General features: G+C 31.6%; 1 protein-coding gene across 1 annotated transcript; it reads right to left on the reverse strand.

The window, feature by feature from the left end:
- Positions 1 to 437: 437 nt before the first annotated feature.
- LOC122849192 (biorientation of chromosomes in cell division protein 1-like 1) lies at positions 438 to 6,129 on the reverse strand. The gene is made up of 2 exons (XM_044147810.1): positions 5,766 to 6,129; positions 438 to 5,648 (listed from the first exon to the last, which is right to left on the reverse strand). The coding sequence occupies exons 1-2, from the start codon at positions 5,895 to 5,897 to the stop codon at positions 2,241 to 2,243; spliced, it is 3,540 nt and encodes a 1,179-aa protein (XP_044003745.1). The 5' UTR covers positions 5,898 to 6,129; the 3' UTR covers positions 438 to 2,240.
- Between the last annotated feature and the right edge of the window lie 10,464 nt (positions 6,130 to 16,593).

Consider the following 16,593-nt stretch of genomic DNA (forward strand, 5'->3'; position numbering starts at 1 on the left):
TAAATGATAAATTCTATATTATATTTATTAAAAAAAAAAATTATAATAAAAAAAAATTTTTTTAAATTGTGAACGAGTCCCAAAAATCAGGACATTTGACAAATCAGGACCGTATCAGGACAAGCCAAACAAAATCAGGACATGTCCTGCTAAATCAGGACGCATGGTAACCCTATTTCAGTGTATAAAGTATATTGGCTTTACCGGTAATACAGAACAACTTGTGTTGACCCTTGAAAATAAAATGGTTTTTTACCAGTAAAAAATTCCGTAAATCGTAAAAAATCCTGACTCCCTATTATTGACTGACGACTGTAGGAAAAAAAATAGTTCGTTTATTATAAAAATCAAAAATTAATAATTAATAGTGGTATCAATCGAGTTAATAAATAAATTGATACAATATACAAGATAACTTACATATTGATTGTCATTTACCATTTTGTTTATTTATTTAATAACGAATCATAAAAGAATCACCTTTATCAATAATTTTAATACTGTAATTTTTATTAATTTTAGCAAAGATTAGAAAAAGTTAAACTCTCCTTTTTATTTTTCCAGTCAAATAGTTATATAACCTCAAAATTTGAGCATGTCATATTTAAATAAAAGAAAGGTAATCTAACAGTTTGTAATTCTTTGTTTTCATTGTTATAACAATTCTATGCTCAAACTTCATAATTTTTTTTTTTCGTATATTACATGATCAAAAATAATATTACAATAATAAATTAGAATAATTATGAATAAACATTTTATTGAAAAATGACTATGTATAATAAATACACATTTCCTCATTTTTCTTAGTGGTGAAGACAATTTCTAATGATCACGTAATAATTTATAATTAGCAATTGTGAATTTATAACAAATTTAGACATTGAGGCTTTCTCAACTCATGAGTTCACAGATTAATCGTCCACAGCCAATCAAATCAATACAATTTAATATTTTTTTAAATTCGATTGGCTGTGGTAATTTAAGCAGCCAATAAAATCTGTTAGTATGAAAATTATTAAGTCGATATTTTTGTGACGATTTCCAAAATCAGTATATCGGATAAAAATATCAGGTTCTCTGATAGATCGGCCGATATCACTCATCTTAAGTTGGTTGAATGGAGGTCTACATCATTAAACTTCATGGTTGTACCTTATGGGTGCGAACTTTTGCGTTTTTTCATGGCTGTCGTAATTCTAAATGGAAAATCCCATGTATTTAGGAAATACGATGGTCATGTTTACCCGCTAAACATGGTCGTCGTATTGGAAATACATAGGATTTTACATATAGAATTATAGTCCGTAGGTAGGTGGCAAAAAAACTGAACAGAACGATAATGAACAAATATACGTTCAATGGTAGTCCTTCAAACCCAGAACACATTGCACCTATTGGTTTCTGTTTTCATTGTCTCTCGTCCACAGGTAAATCAGGTAAAAAATTGATAATTTAAACAACTCACACATAATTTTTTATCAAGTACTTTTAATTTTATTATATTAACTTAATTTCAAAATGGCTGCTTCATTAATTGTCACCCGGCCGAGATATTAAATTTTGAAAATTGAAAAAAACACGAATTATAAAATACGTTATGAATGGTAACCGAGCTAAGTTTTTGCATTTTTTTGGTAGCCATTTTTTTTATATATATTTCAAATACATTGAAAAAAAATAACCTATAACTCGGCTACCATTTATAACGTATTTTATAATTCGTGTTTTTTTCAATTTTCAAAATTTAATATCTCGGCCGAGTGAAAATTAATTAAGCAGCCATTTTCCAATTAAGTTAATATAATAAAATTAAAAGCACTTGATAAAAAATTATGCGTGAAAGAGTTGTTTAAATTATCAATTTTTTACCAGGTTTACCTGTGGACGGGAGACAATTAAAGCGGAAGCCAATAGGTGCAACGTGTTCTGGGTCTCAAGGACTACCATTGAACGTATATTTGTTCATTATGGTTCTGTTCAGTTTTTTTGTTACCTCCCCACCGTCTATTACGGCAGCCATGAAAAACGCAAACTTTTGGGTGTCGTGAAGTTGCGCCCTTAAACGACGGAATTTTCAAATATTTTCAAGTTGCGCATGTTCAGTCAGTGGCCGTATTGAAAACCATATGTTTCCCGCGGCCATGTTGCCGCAAACTTTTGCGTCCTATAAGTTCGCACCCTATATCGCTGTTAGCAAAAAGTTAAAAGAGCAACAGTGTTGCATCATTTTTGTTGTGCTATGCTTGATTTGATCTTCTGCTTCGTCTAGAAGAACTTGCAAACAATGGTCGCGGCTTATACAAATCATCACTTGCGTAACGTTGATTACTTCCTTTAAGTCTATTTTTTTCATCTTTCAATGTATTTGCGTTTGAAGTTTTATCACTTGTCGCTGACACATCACTTTCCGGACTGAGTGGCATGATGAAATTTTCACCGTCCATTGAATGTTGAGACGTATGAGAAGTAAAACCCAATCTTTGTTTTTTTGGTCGTCCCATTCGTTTTTTTTTTGTTGGGCTTATAATTTCTTCATCATCACCTGATATCTTAAAATCTGATGCATCGTTATTGTTTGAATTATTCAACAAAATATCAGATAATGGGCTGGTCGAATACTTTTGTTTAACTTGAGGTGGTGCCATAGTGAAGCCGTTTTCTACGATTTTATTTTTTAATATTTGTTCAGGATTTTTAATATAATCAAATTCTTTATGATCTAATGACTTTAAAAATTTCGTGAATTTATTCAAGGGTTCATCATCTTTGATAAAATAAAGACAATCATCTTCATCATCTGAAAATTCAATTTTCTTGGTACTAGAAAAGTTTTCCGGGTTGTGGACATGTTTCGATAAGCTACTTGAAGTTTCAAAAAGCTTCTGCCGGTCATCGGTACAACTTTTTCTACCTACTTTTAGTTTCAAAATTGATTTTGATTCTGATATATCTTTAGGTATTTGTATAATATAATTATCAGCCAGCTTTTTTTCCTCTTCTTCTTGATTCAATACAGATATCGGAGAATTTTCAGCGTCTGTTAATTCAATTTCTTGTAAACTGTCACCAGAAATCATTTCGTTCATTGATTGACGAACTGACAATTCTACAGTTGATAATCTAGATTTTTGATTAGATTCTTTATTCACTGCTTCACTCTGAGTAATTTCATTTACTGCAATAATTTTTTTTGATAATTCATTTGAACGAAAATTAGTTTGATTTTCTGGATATGGTTCGGCTTCATCTTCACTTTGAATATGAATTATTTGACAACGTTCTTTATCAGATATTGTAATAACGTCATTTTTTCCCGGTAAATTTCCAACAGATGATTGAAATAATCTTTCTTGCTCAGATTTTTCCATATTTTTTCTCATTTTTTCTCGCTTCTTTGCTTCTTGAAATTTTTCTGCAAATTTCAGTTTTTTAATAGTATTTTGATTGACAGAGGGATTTTTGTCACTTTGCAGTGATCGTTTTTTCAATGGAAGGCTCACTTCATTTTGTGCGTCATCAATTATTCTTGAAGAAACATTTTCTATAAGAGTATTATTATCAATTGAGTATTTTCTTTCTGGTGCTTGTAAGAATCCCATTTGTGAAATTTTATTGTTGTCGGATGTTTCATTGCTTGAATTACCTGTGTTACTGGATTCGTTGCTTATATTAGAAAATTCTGCTTGACCTGACGACGAATAATTGAGACATGAGTTACTTTTTTCGGAATTTTTACCATTTGAGCCATTTGAGCCATCTCGATCTGATGAGTGACGATTAGATGAATTATTTCGAGGACTACAATAATTATCTTTCGATTTTGATTTTTTATCATCTTTACGTTTTTTATCTTTAGATTCAGTGTCTGATTTTTCACGACGAATTTCTTCATCTTTCGCTGATTTTTTAGCGTACGAATCTTTCCCAGGATTTTTTGATTTTTCTTGTTGCTCATTTTTTAATGATTTTTTTGAATCTGGCCTTGCTGATGATTCTGTCAAACGCCAAGATTTGTGATTTTTTGATGAGAGATGACCCTCATTATGTTTAGATTTTTCTTGAGTTTCAGTTTTTTTATTTTTTAAGTTATCTTTCAATAAAGATTTCAAATTTTTGCTGTCGTGACTTGAACTTCGTGTTTTCGATGTACTCCGGTAATTTTTTTTCAAGGTACTTTTTTCAATTTCTGTACTAGAATCTCCTAACGTTATTTTATTTATGTTAATATATTTGCTATCATTGGTTATTTTTTCTTTTTCCGTCAGATCTTTTTTTTCCATGAGTTCTCGTATTTTTTCTTTGTAAAAATTCTTCAAGTTCTTTGTCTCTCTTTCATTTTGTTCTTGTAATTGGTCATCTTTTAGTTTATCAATTGAACTTTTATGTTTTTCGATGGCTTCAAGTTTAGAATAGATATCTGATTGACTCTCACTATGAGACGATTTTTTTCTATTTGTTTTGTGACTCGTTTCTCTGGAAGCTGATTTTTCATTTAATGATTTGGACTTAGAGGAATGACAACTCTTGTATTTTTCTTTTGACTCTGATTCATTTTTTTTACCATTGTTCGTACCATCATCTGAAGACTCATTAAATGAAGAATTGAGTTTGACACCTTGTGAATTAACATTATCTGCAAGTTTCAATATATTCTCCTTTGGCATGTTATTGTCGAAATAACTATTATCATTAATGTTTTCAGACATTTGGTCGCGGATTGCTATAAAATTATCAATGAGCATCATTTTTTCTTTCTTATTCTCATCTCTTGAATTGTTCGATATTGAAGTTGATGCTTGATTCGATGATCCACAATCAGTAACGATCGAAAGTCTTGAGTCTGACGAGAATTTGCTAAATTGCGTTTCATAGTTACTAAAGTCGACATTATCTCTCGAAAAGTCATTTGAAAAATTTGGGCTTCTCGACCGATGGCTTGTTAGTTCAGAAATACCAGATAAGTGTGATTCATTTGAAACATTAGATTCATTGAAATTTAAACTTTCGATTGGCTCAAAAGGTGGACTTTCATCTTCATCATCTTCCGATTTTTCTGAATTATTTAATGTTGAAAAAGATGATATAATAATTCTAGGTTCTATTTCTGAAGCTGAGATTTTTTCAGCTTTAATTTCAAATTTATTATTACTTTTCTTAACATGACCGTTATTATCGATATCAGGATTCAAAGATGTTTCATGGTTAATGCTATCTTCATTTTCTTCAACTCCTGGGGGCACTAATTTTTCCTCTCCCGTATCAAGTTTTTTGATATTTGCGTCAGCTGAGTCAAGTGATACATCTTTTAAACTATTTTTATCTGATTCTGGTGAAACTGGATCTAAGTCAACTGGTAATAAATCTTTAAATTCACATGAGCCATTATTATCATGATTAGGTTTCTCTAGACCAAGGAACTTATAAACTACATCTTCAATTTGTGGCATAAAAATTGAGTATATCTTTGGATTAACAACTTGATCGACAATTCTTTCTACACCAGCATCCAAGTATGATGAATCGGACATTTGTTTACGCAATGCTTCACGCAACTGATTTTTATTAAGATCAGGTTTCCACATTTGTTTCGAGAGGAAAGAATTCACTGAATTTTCCACTCGTGTTCGTAAATTTTGGTAAGCCGGCTGTTTATAAAAGAAGAAGAATATAAATAAATTAATAAATGAGCGAAAATGCAGGTCTATATTTGCACGCTAATTTCAGTCGTACAAATAAGTTTTGAATGTGAATACTTTTATTACCTTTGTATCGACATCCGCTATGCATTCTTTACGAAATTGATCGAAAATTCCTTGTGACTTGACCTCGCCAACGATATGATCAACCAATCTAGGGCTACCGGGAATCAGAGTATTTTTAAATGTTGAGTCCATGATTATAGTAGTCGGGAAAAAAATAATAATACTTTATTAGTATGACGGAAATATTTATCATAAAGAACACATGTTTACGAAATGACTTGTCAGGAACATAACATAACGTCAAAAACACTACATTCAGATAGATAAATATACGATATACCTACTACATACATACATGTATGTAGATGCATGTACATATGCATGGTAGAAACATATGTAATACTCCTATACACTGAAATATAATGAAATATGTTAGAATATGCATAGAAAGTTCCAATAAGATGACTGCCATATTGCTTGCGCATTTTATGAATATAATTTGAGTACATACAAAGTGGTCAATGGCCTCGATTAATTCATCATATTTAAGCACATATTTTTTTAACATTTCATCTTCTATAATTTTCTCATCAAACTCTGTCAAATGTGCGTACAATATGTACCATTTTTTGTTCAGTGCAATATTTATATTATTTTTCATCCATACTTCTAGAACTAAATTGTATTTATTCAATATTTTTGCAATTGTAGATTTTAAGCATTTTGCATTAATTAATGCAGTATAATGTATGACGACACAAAATTTACATACAGTGGCTAATAAAATAATATCCATATTTGCAACATGTGATGGCTAAGAGTTTTCCAGTAGAATTTATTTTTGTAGAATGGACATATGTATATTTCACCATGGGAAATTCATTTTGAGGTTTTATCTTAGTAAGATCTTAGATGTGAAAACTTTGATACCTCTGACATTTTGAACATTCTTGATTGTGACTGCTTCGACTAAATTCTTATTGCTATATATAGGTATGTAATTTTATTTATATAAAATATTTATAATATCAATCGAAAACCATTTGAAGAATTGGCTTGAAAATAAAATTGCAACATTAGAAAACTCCATTTTAGTATGAATTCTATTCTTAAATATAACATGATTTTATTTTTTATGGAAATGTCAAGAAAACAGTAGCTAATACTATTGGCAAAAAGAATTTGGCCTTAATTTCCTAGCTCACTTTCGCATACTATTTCACATTATTTAATATTTATACATGTAATTTTATTTATTAAATCCAAGGAAACAGTACTAAGAAGATCTAAGAAATTAATGTTGCCAAAAATATATTTTAGAAGATTATTGCTTTAATTTTACTAATTTTATAAAGAAATCCCAGGAAAAATAGTAGCAAGTGGCTAATTACAGTTGCCATTCTTTTTACAACTTAATTCATGCTACACTCCAACTACTGCTGTAATTTTATTTATTTAATAAATGAATACATGTATTTATCGAATAATTGTAGCACGAAAGCATTTTTATTCGAGAATAACGCAATGTAAGATACCTCGATGTATGAAACCGATGGTAATCGGTATCTTACATGGTATCTTAGTAAAAGAATACGAGGTATCTTACCTGCTACGCACTGAAATATAATAAAACTGGAAGGTGAACTCTATGCTTAGCCAATGCAGGATGATTCGCATTGCGTCGTGAGTGCTCGATGGCAGCACTTGCGACTTTTGCATAAAAATAGACAAATCTTGTTGAGCAGAATTGCGTATTTTAAATAATAATCCGATTATTAATATATTTATGTTTACATATTGTGCAAAATAACATAAATGTAAATATGTAACAACAATGGCATTATTACAAAAAGCGCAAGGTGGTGTCATACTTGAACGAAGCATTCTGTCTAGAAAATAGAATACTGCTAAATATAATAAACTGAAGGTGAATCATCCTGAAATGTCGCCAGCAGTCCAATTCACAGGGCAAATTTTTTTACAATTTAGGGCTTTTTTTTGCCGGTGATGGCGCTTGTAAAATTTTTTTTATATAGATTTTACATACAAAAGCTCCACAAGCGCCGTCAGTGGAGGAAAAAGCCTAAATCTAATGCCCTAATAATTGGACTGCAGCACCGTATTCACAGGGCAAATTTTATACAATTTAGGCTTTTTGCCACTGATGGCGCTTATAAAATTTTTTTTATATAGATTTTACATATAAAAGCTCTACAAGCGCCACCGGTGGATGAAAAAAGCCCTAAATTGTAATGCCCTGTGAATACGGGTGCAGAGATAGCAATATATTGGTTGGCTTTCCCTCTCACTCACGCATGCGCACATTAAATCTTGTACAGTCAACGCAAGAAGACTAGAAATACAGCACCAGCACCCGTATTCACAGGGCATTACAATTTAGGGCTTTTTTCATCCACCGGTGACGCTCGTGGAGCTTTTATATGTAAAATCTATATAAAAAAAAATTTATAAGCGCCATCAGTGGCAAAAAAAAGCTCTAAATTGTATAAAATTTGCCCTGTGAATACGGGTGCCGTATTCAGAGGATGTTCTCATTAGGGCTTTTTTTTTCCGATGGCGGCGCTTGTGAACTTTTTATATAGATTTTACATGGAAAAGCTTCACAAGCGCCACCATCGGAAAAAAAACGCCCTAATGAGATCATCCTCTGAATACGGGTGCTGAATACGGGTGCAGGAGGACTTACTCCCTATCTCGCCTGTATATAAAAACCGTTCCGCTATATAGTCGCCGCATAATTGAGGGGCGCTAGTAGTACCCGGGTAACGTGCGCGACTTGTATCGCTTTTTGCACAATACAAACATACGGACAAACACTAATAGAGCATATACAGATGATGTTTGTCAGGTATGTTTGTATTAACGATAATAAAAGCGATAAGTCGCACGTTACTACACTCTACGGCTCTGGAACGGTTTTAAAGTTCGTCCTCCTGTATTTCTAGTCTTCTTGAGTCAACGTCAAAACAAACTAGTACTACACGGTATAAAAGTTACATTATATTTCAGTAGTCTCAACCAATTATAGTTGACGTGACTGTACCGACAAGGACAACAGGCCAACCATTGAGTTTCTCTCTCGGCGACACGAAGTTCGGCTTCCAGTTTTATTATATTTCAGTGGCAAGATCTTTCATCACTAGATAATTACTAGAGTTTTAGTGGAAATCAGCCTTAAAAAGCCTTGCAAGATTAGCTGTGTTCGATGGTCGTCTCGGCTCAGCACCCGTATTCAGAGGATGTTCTCATTAGGGCGTTTTTTTTCCGATGGTGGCGTTTGTGAAGCTTTTCTATATGAAATCTATATGAAAAAAATTTTGTCAAGCGCCATCAGCGGAAAAAAAAAGGCCTAATGATAACAATTTTTCCCCGAGAATACGGGTGCAGTTCCGTCTCACTTACGGCTCACTTATGGCGCTAGCGACGTACGGTTGTTTGAAGAACTACAAAGGCACAAAATCTCAATACAGGTGCCTATCTATATCATCACTGTAAATAAACAATATTTATTGGGGCAATCATACAGTGATGATATAGATAAGCACCTGTATTGAGATTTTGTGCCTTTGTAGTTCTTCAAACAACCGTACGTCGCTAGCGCCATAAGTGAGCCGTAAGTGAAACGGAACTGAGCCGAGACGACCATCGAACACAGCTACTATCGCAGCCAATGGGACATGTTCCATTTTTTCGTGCAAGATCTTGCTGCAGGAACTTGCATGAGATTTCTATAGCGTGGAGACACCGCTTTATAGGCACAAAACAATAAATTATTATTGTTTAATTATTAATAATAGTTATAAAAAATACTTTTCACAATTGTAATAAGTAACAAAAGTAAATGGCATATGCAATATGGCTGTTTTTGTTGCTTACAATATCTACAGTAACCTCTAGTTACTTTTAAGTTTATTTTATCTCTATATTTTTTCATCTACTGCGCCGGTCCGGGTTTCCGAGTGATTTTTGGAACGTCCCTTCGATTCTTTCTCCATGGGCAACGGTGCAGACTCTAATCTCTAGGTGTGTTCGTTCACTTTTCACACCGAGCGTATGCACGGAGCGTATGCAAGGAAGCGCCAGCGTTTTGCGGTCATTTGAAGAAACTTTAGCAACTAAAATTTACTATTTATCAGTGATGGGTAAATGGTCGATTTTTGAGGTTTCATACACTTACAGTAAGATACTGTAAGATACTGTAAGAAACTGTAAGATACCTCTGACGCCATTTTGAATATTCTTATTGACTGTCGACTCGACAATTAGTTCTTATTGCTCGATATATACTGGTACATGTAATTTATTTGTTCTATAAATATATATAATATCAAGGAAAACCAGTTTTAAGGAATTAATGTTGCTTAAAAAAGAATTTCTTTGGTAACTGTAATTCCTTAGCTCCATCTTTTCCTTAGCTATTATTTTTCTTTGGGATTTTTATTTATTTAAAAAATAAAATGCATGTAATTTTATTTATTAAATAAATTAAAATGTCCAAGGAAAAGCAGTAGCTAAGAAAAAGATGTAGCTAAGAAATTAATGTTGCCAAAAAATTATGTTTTAAGGAATTAATGTTGCTTTAATTTTAAATAACTAATTTTTTTAATAAATAAAAATCCCAAGGAAAAATAGTAGCTAAGGAAAAGATGGAGCTAAGGAATTACAGTTGCCAAAGAAATTCTTTTTTAAGCAACATTAATTCCTTAGCTACATCTTTTCCTTAGCTACTGCTTGTTTTTGGAATTGTTATTTATTTAATAAATGAATAACAGTATTTATCGAATAAAAAAAAATTGTAGCACGAAGGTTCCACTTTTATTCGTAGGAGGCGCTGGGAACGCAATGTAAGATACCTCCATGTATGAAACCAATGATGTAAGATACAGTATCTTACATGTTATCTTACACATGTAAGATACCGAGGTATCTTACCTACCCAACACTGCTATTTATTTATTGCTATTCGTTTTTTCCAGTTCTTTCGCTCTCTTTTATTATTATTAATTGGTAATTTGTTCTTGCGTCTGAGAAAAAATTATTAAATTAACAAAATAAACACAATGACTGAAAATAACGAATGTTTCAGTAAATTTTAGTTACTAAAGTTTCTTCAAATGACCGCAAAACGCTAGCGCTTCCTTGCATACGCTCCGTGCATACGCTCGGTGTGAATAGTGAACGAACACACCTTCTATCGTCTTCCTTGTCGTGTGCCTACCAAAACGACGCGCGCATGTAACACTCGGAGAACGTCGAAAGCTCACTCACACTATTATATCTAATTGTTAAATTTATTTGTATTGGTGCAAAAATTTTTACATCAAATGTAGTAGTTGAGTGAGCATCCGACGTTCTCCAAGGGGACGTTCCAAAAATTATTCGGAAACCCGGAAGGTCAAGATTGTGATCATAGAAAATTTTTGATATTTTGTTGTGGTAGACATGATTTTTTGTTCATGTTTTTTTATAGCCGCAAAACAATAAATTATTATTGTTTAATTATTAATAATAATTATAAAAATACTTTTCACAACTGTAATAAGTAACAAAAGTAAATGGCATATGCAATATGGCTGTTTTTGTTGCTTACAATATCTACAGTAACCTCTAGTTACTTTTAAGTTTATTTTATCACTATATTTTTTCATCTACTGCGCCGGTCTAGGGATGTGCGATATCACCAATATCGATATTATCGGATATCGCGATATCAAAATCCGATATCGTTATCGAACCGATTTTTTGGCGAAGTAATATCGGATATTCGATAATATCGGAGTAAATTGATTTTACCAACTGTTAACAAAAAAATGGTCCGTCCATTTTTAAATTCAAAATTCATTAACTAATATAATTATAGGAGCTATTGAATTTAAATCGTAAGTTAATTAATAAATTGATACGTATACTTGGTTTTTGATGAAATAACTCGGATATTGCTATTACTTATTATTGATTTATTCATTCATTCATTTAATCATTGCAAATAACTTGGCGTATTAATAACAAATTATGGAAAAATTATAATAAAATTTTTAACAATGTAATTTTTTTTAATAATTATAGTACCAGAAAAAAATAATCAGACTTCCTATGTATTAATAATATTTCATTATACAATACTCAGAAAATATAATAATGAAAATGTGTAATTATTTATCAGCATTTTATTGAAACATGACTATGCAATAATAAATACACAATTCCTTAATTTTTTTACTACTGATTATAGCTTCTAATGATTTTGTTATTAATAATTATTAATTATCGATTGTCAACTGTCAATCTAAAACTCATTAGTCCACACTCATAAATTCACAGCTAATTAAATTAATACGTTTGAATATTCTTTGATCTTGATTGGCTGTGGCCATTCAAGCCGCCATTAAAATTTGTTGGTAAGTAGTTTTTTAGTCGGTATATCAACCGATATTTTCGTGACGATATTCCGAAAGTGATATCGAATATCCGATATTTGACGCCTACTCATATCGAATAAATATATCGTCGATATTGGGTAAAAATATCGGGTCCTCCGATATATCGTCAGATATCGCACATCCCTATGCCGGTCCGCAGTCCAATTCACGGGGCCAATCTTTTACAATTTAAGGCTTTTTTTTGCCGCTGATGGCGCTTGTAAAAATTTTTTTTATATAGATTTTACATACAAAAGCTTCACAAGCGCTGTGAGTGGTGAAAAAAAGCCCTACATTGTAATGCCCTGTGAATTGGACTGCTGGGTTTCCGAGTGATTTTTGGAACGTCCCCCGAATGTCACATGCGCGCGTCGTTTTGGTAGGCACACGACAAGGAAGACGATAGAGTCTGCACCGTAGCCCATGTAGGAAATCCACTTATTGTAGAGATAGGATGTTAAGGCTTGTGGCCACTAGCATAGTTTTTCGACCAAGTTCTATGCCATAGCGCTATGGAAGGAAAAGTTCACATAGGGAACATAGACGGCTATAGGGCAGCGTTTTAATCGTTTCCTGAAATTGTTTCAGCTGTACCAACTTGCTTACAAACACATAAAAAATAAATAAAAATATAACCTTTCTTATTTGTTGACAATTTGATATTTTGACAGTCAATCATTATATATATGGACTATACATGTGTAAATAAAAACCATGGAGTTTTATAAGGAGGGTAATCTGTGACGTCACATTGTGTATTAGCATAGGGAGCTGTTGAAGCTCACGGAATGGAGCAAGTCAGTACATTTTTCTGCCAGTGATGACGCTAGTAGCGAGAAGATCCGAAATCACATGGTGTTTTTTTGTTTACATTTTTTTTTTCTTGTGTGGCTCAGTTAGAGTATTCCTTTATGTTGTAAAAAAATAATTCAACTCAATAATACATTATTTATTTAACAAATAAAATTAAAGCAATACATTTTAATAAAAAAAAGTACCAAGGGTAAGTAATGGCTAAGGAAAATTTAATGTTTAATAAATAATTTTTTATTAAAAAGATCATTCCAAATAAATTTCATTTCAATTACATGTGATGCAAATGTTGACTTAAAAAATAATAATAGTCCAATTGAAGTTTAAAAAAAAAATATAAAAAATAGACAACTTATTGAGGATGAATATCAAATGCGTGTTGTACAAAATTTACAAAATGTTTATGATAGCATTAATGCATAAAAACCAGAAAAACCAAGTTTTTTAGATAAATTAGTTGGAAAAGAAGGAAAGACAAAAAAACCACCAGAGGGTTTGTATTTGTATGGTGCTGATGGTGATATTGGAAAAACCATGTTGATGGATCTCTTTTATGATTGTTGTATAAGGTAATTTATTACAATTTTTTAAATAATAATATAAATAAATAATTAATAAATATCATTGTTTACAGATTGAGGAAAAGGAACGTGTACATTTTTATTTATTCATGCTAGATGTACATGGAAAAATTCATCAAGTTAAAAAAACAATAAAACCTGATTATAGTAGCACAGAACTTCAACCATTTGATCCAATACCACCAGTTGTTGATATGATTATTGAAAAATCATGGCTTTTATGCTTTGATAAATTTCAGACAAGATAAAATTGAATTTATAAAAATCCATGATGAATTAAAAACATTAAATTTAATATTTGATAATCATATGTGACTGATGTTGCTGGTATTTTAATAAAAAAAAATACCAAAGGCAAGCAGGAGGATAAGGAAAAGATGAAGCTGAGAAATTAATGCAGCCAAAAGAATTATGTGGTAAGCAACATCAATTCCTCAGCTCCATTTTTTCTTTGGCTACTGCTTGTTCTTAGTATTTTAATTTATTATAATGTATTAATTCAATTTTATTTGTTAAATAAATGAAAAAAATTCCAAGGACAAGCAGTGACCAAAGAAATAATCGAGCAAAAGAATTAATGCAGCCAGAAAAATTATTGGATAAGCAGCATTAATTTTTTAGCTCCATTTTTTCCTTGTCCACTGCTTGTCTTTGGTATTTTTTTTATTTAGTAAACAAACAAAATTATAGCATTATATTTTAATAAAAAGTTATGCAAGTAATAAAAAGTTCTACTATTTATTGTTTTTTACGTTTTGTTGTTTTTTTAAGTTGATGAATTTTTCCATGTACATAGGGTTACCATATCTCGAAAAAGCCAAATCAGGACATTTTCCTCCCACTCCAAAATTTTACCCCCTCCACCTATAAATTTATGTTTCAAGTACATAATCATAACAATTCATTTATTTTGATTATATGTTATTTATTCACTTGTTTTCTTTTAATTATTCAATAATTATTCATCAAAATTACACAAACGATAGAAAAATTTTTTACAGTAGTTAATTTCTTTGTCTAAATTAATTCATCAAAAATTAATTGGTAAGCGAAATCCTTTCGTTAGGCTTTTTTGTTATAGCTTTTAAGTTGTTAAATTAATAATTATTCAAACAAATTTACAAAAATAAAAGAAGGGTTGCCTACGCTATACAAATTTTGCATCGGGCCCTCTATACTCTATAGGACGAGGTACATATTCTGCACGCCATTTTAATTTCAATAATTAGAGGTATTCAAGAGTCTATCATAGTAGCGTAAATGATAAATTCTATATTATATTTATTAAAAAAAAAAATTATAATAAAAAAAAAATTTTCAAAATTGTGAACAAGTCTCAAAAATCAGGACATTTGACAAATCAGGACCGTATCAGGACAAGCCAAACAAAATCAGGACATGTCCTGCTAAATCAGGACGCATGGTAACCCTACATGTACATCTAGCATGAATAAATAAAAATGTACACGTTTCTTTTCCTCAATCTGTAAACAATGATATTTATTAATTATTTATTTATATTATTATTTAAAAAATTGTAATAAATTACCTTATACAACAATCATAAAAGAGATCCATCAACATGGTTTTTCCAATATCACCATCAGCACCATACAAATACAAACCCTCTGGTGGTTTTTTTGTCTTTTTTTCTTTTCCAACTAATTTATTTAAAAAACTTGGTTTTTCTGCTTTTTATGCATTAATGCCATCATAAACATTTTGTACAACACGCATTTGATATTCATCCTCAATAAGTTGTTTATTTTTTATATTTTTTTTAAAAACTTCAATTAGACTATTATTATTTCTTATGTCAACTTTGGCATCACATGTAATCGAAATAAAATTTATTTGGAATAATCTTTTTAATAAAAAATTATCTATTTAACATTAAATTTTCCTTAGCCATTGCTTACCCTTGGTATTGTTTTTTATTAAAATGTATTGCTTCAATTTCATTTGTTAAATAAATAATGTATATTATTGAGTTGGATTATTTTTTTACAACATAAAGGAATACTCTAACTGAGCCACACAAATAAAAAAAAATGTAAACAAAAATACCATGTGACTTCGGATCTTGATGAGACTAGCGCCGTCACTGGCGATAATGTGTACTGACTTGCTCCATTCTGTGAGCTTCAGTGAAATTCGAGAGATTACCCTCCTTATACACCTCCATGATAAAAACAAAGAAATTTATTAACAACGCTAACCATTGTTGTTGTATTTTTTTAATGTTGGCTGTATCAAAAAAAAACTAGTGTGAAGTTAGCGGTTCTATGTTGAAAATGCTGCACCCGTATTCACAGGGAAAATTTTATACAATTTAGGGCTTTTTTTGGCCACTGATGGCGCTTGTCAAATTTTTTTTACATAGATTTCACATACAAAAGCTCACAAGCGCTGCCAGTGGAGGAAAAAAGCCCTAAATTGTAATGCCCTGTGAATACGGGTGCTGCATGCAGCATTTTTTCAACATGTTCTCATTGCCTTTTTCCCGATAGCGGCTTGCTAAAATTTGTCAGAGTTCTGTATGAATCGTATTCTATGACAAGAGAGCTTTTTTTTTACAATGCGCACAATACAAACATACTCTGACAAACACTAATAGAGCATTATACACATCAAGAAGACTAGAAATACAGGAGGACTTACTCCCTATCTCGCCTGTATATGAAAACCGTTCCGCTATATGGTCGCCGCATAATTGAGGGGCGCTAGTAGTACCATGGTAACGTGCGCGACTTGTATCGCTTTTTTTTTACAATGCGCACAATACAAACATACTCTGACAAACATCATGTGTATAATGCTCTATTAGTGTTTGTTAGAGTATGTTTGTATTGTGCGCAGTGTAAAAAAAAGCGATACAAGTCGCGCACGTTACCATGGTACTGCTAGCGCCCCTCAATTATGCGGCGACCATATAGCGGAACGGTTTTTTGAGGCAAGTTCGTCCTCCTGTATTTCTAGTCTTCTTGATACACATGATGTTTGTCAGAGTATGTTTGTATTGTGCGCATTGTAAAAAAAAAGCGATACAAGTCG

The sequence above is a fragment of the Aphidius gifuensis genome, linkage group LG2, assembly GCF_014905175.1.
Source record: "Aphidius gifuensis isolate YNYX2018 linkage group LG2, ASM1490517v1, whole genome shotgun sequence".
NCBI classification, from domain to species: Eukaryota; Metazoa; Arthropoda; class Insecta; order Hymenoptera; family Braconidae; genus Aphidius; species Aphidius gifuensis.

Bases quoted from the DNA above. Each gene is read 5' to 3' on its own strand.
- LOC122849192 (XM_044147810.1), bottom strand. From the start codon at position 5,897: ATGGACTCAACATTTAAAAATACTCTGATTCCCGGTAGCCCTAGATTG. The intron at 5,649-5,765 runs GTAATAAAAGTA...TTTTATAAACAG, and splicing joins TAGCGGATGTCGATACAAAG to CCGGCTTACCAAAATTTACG.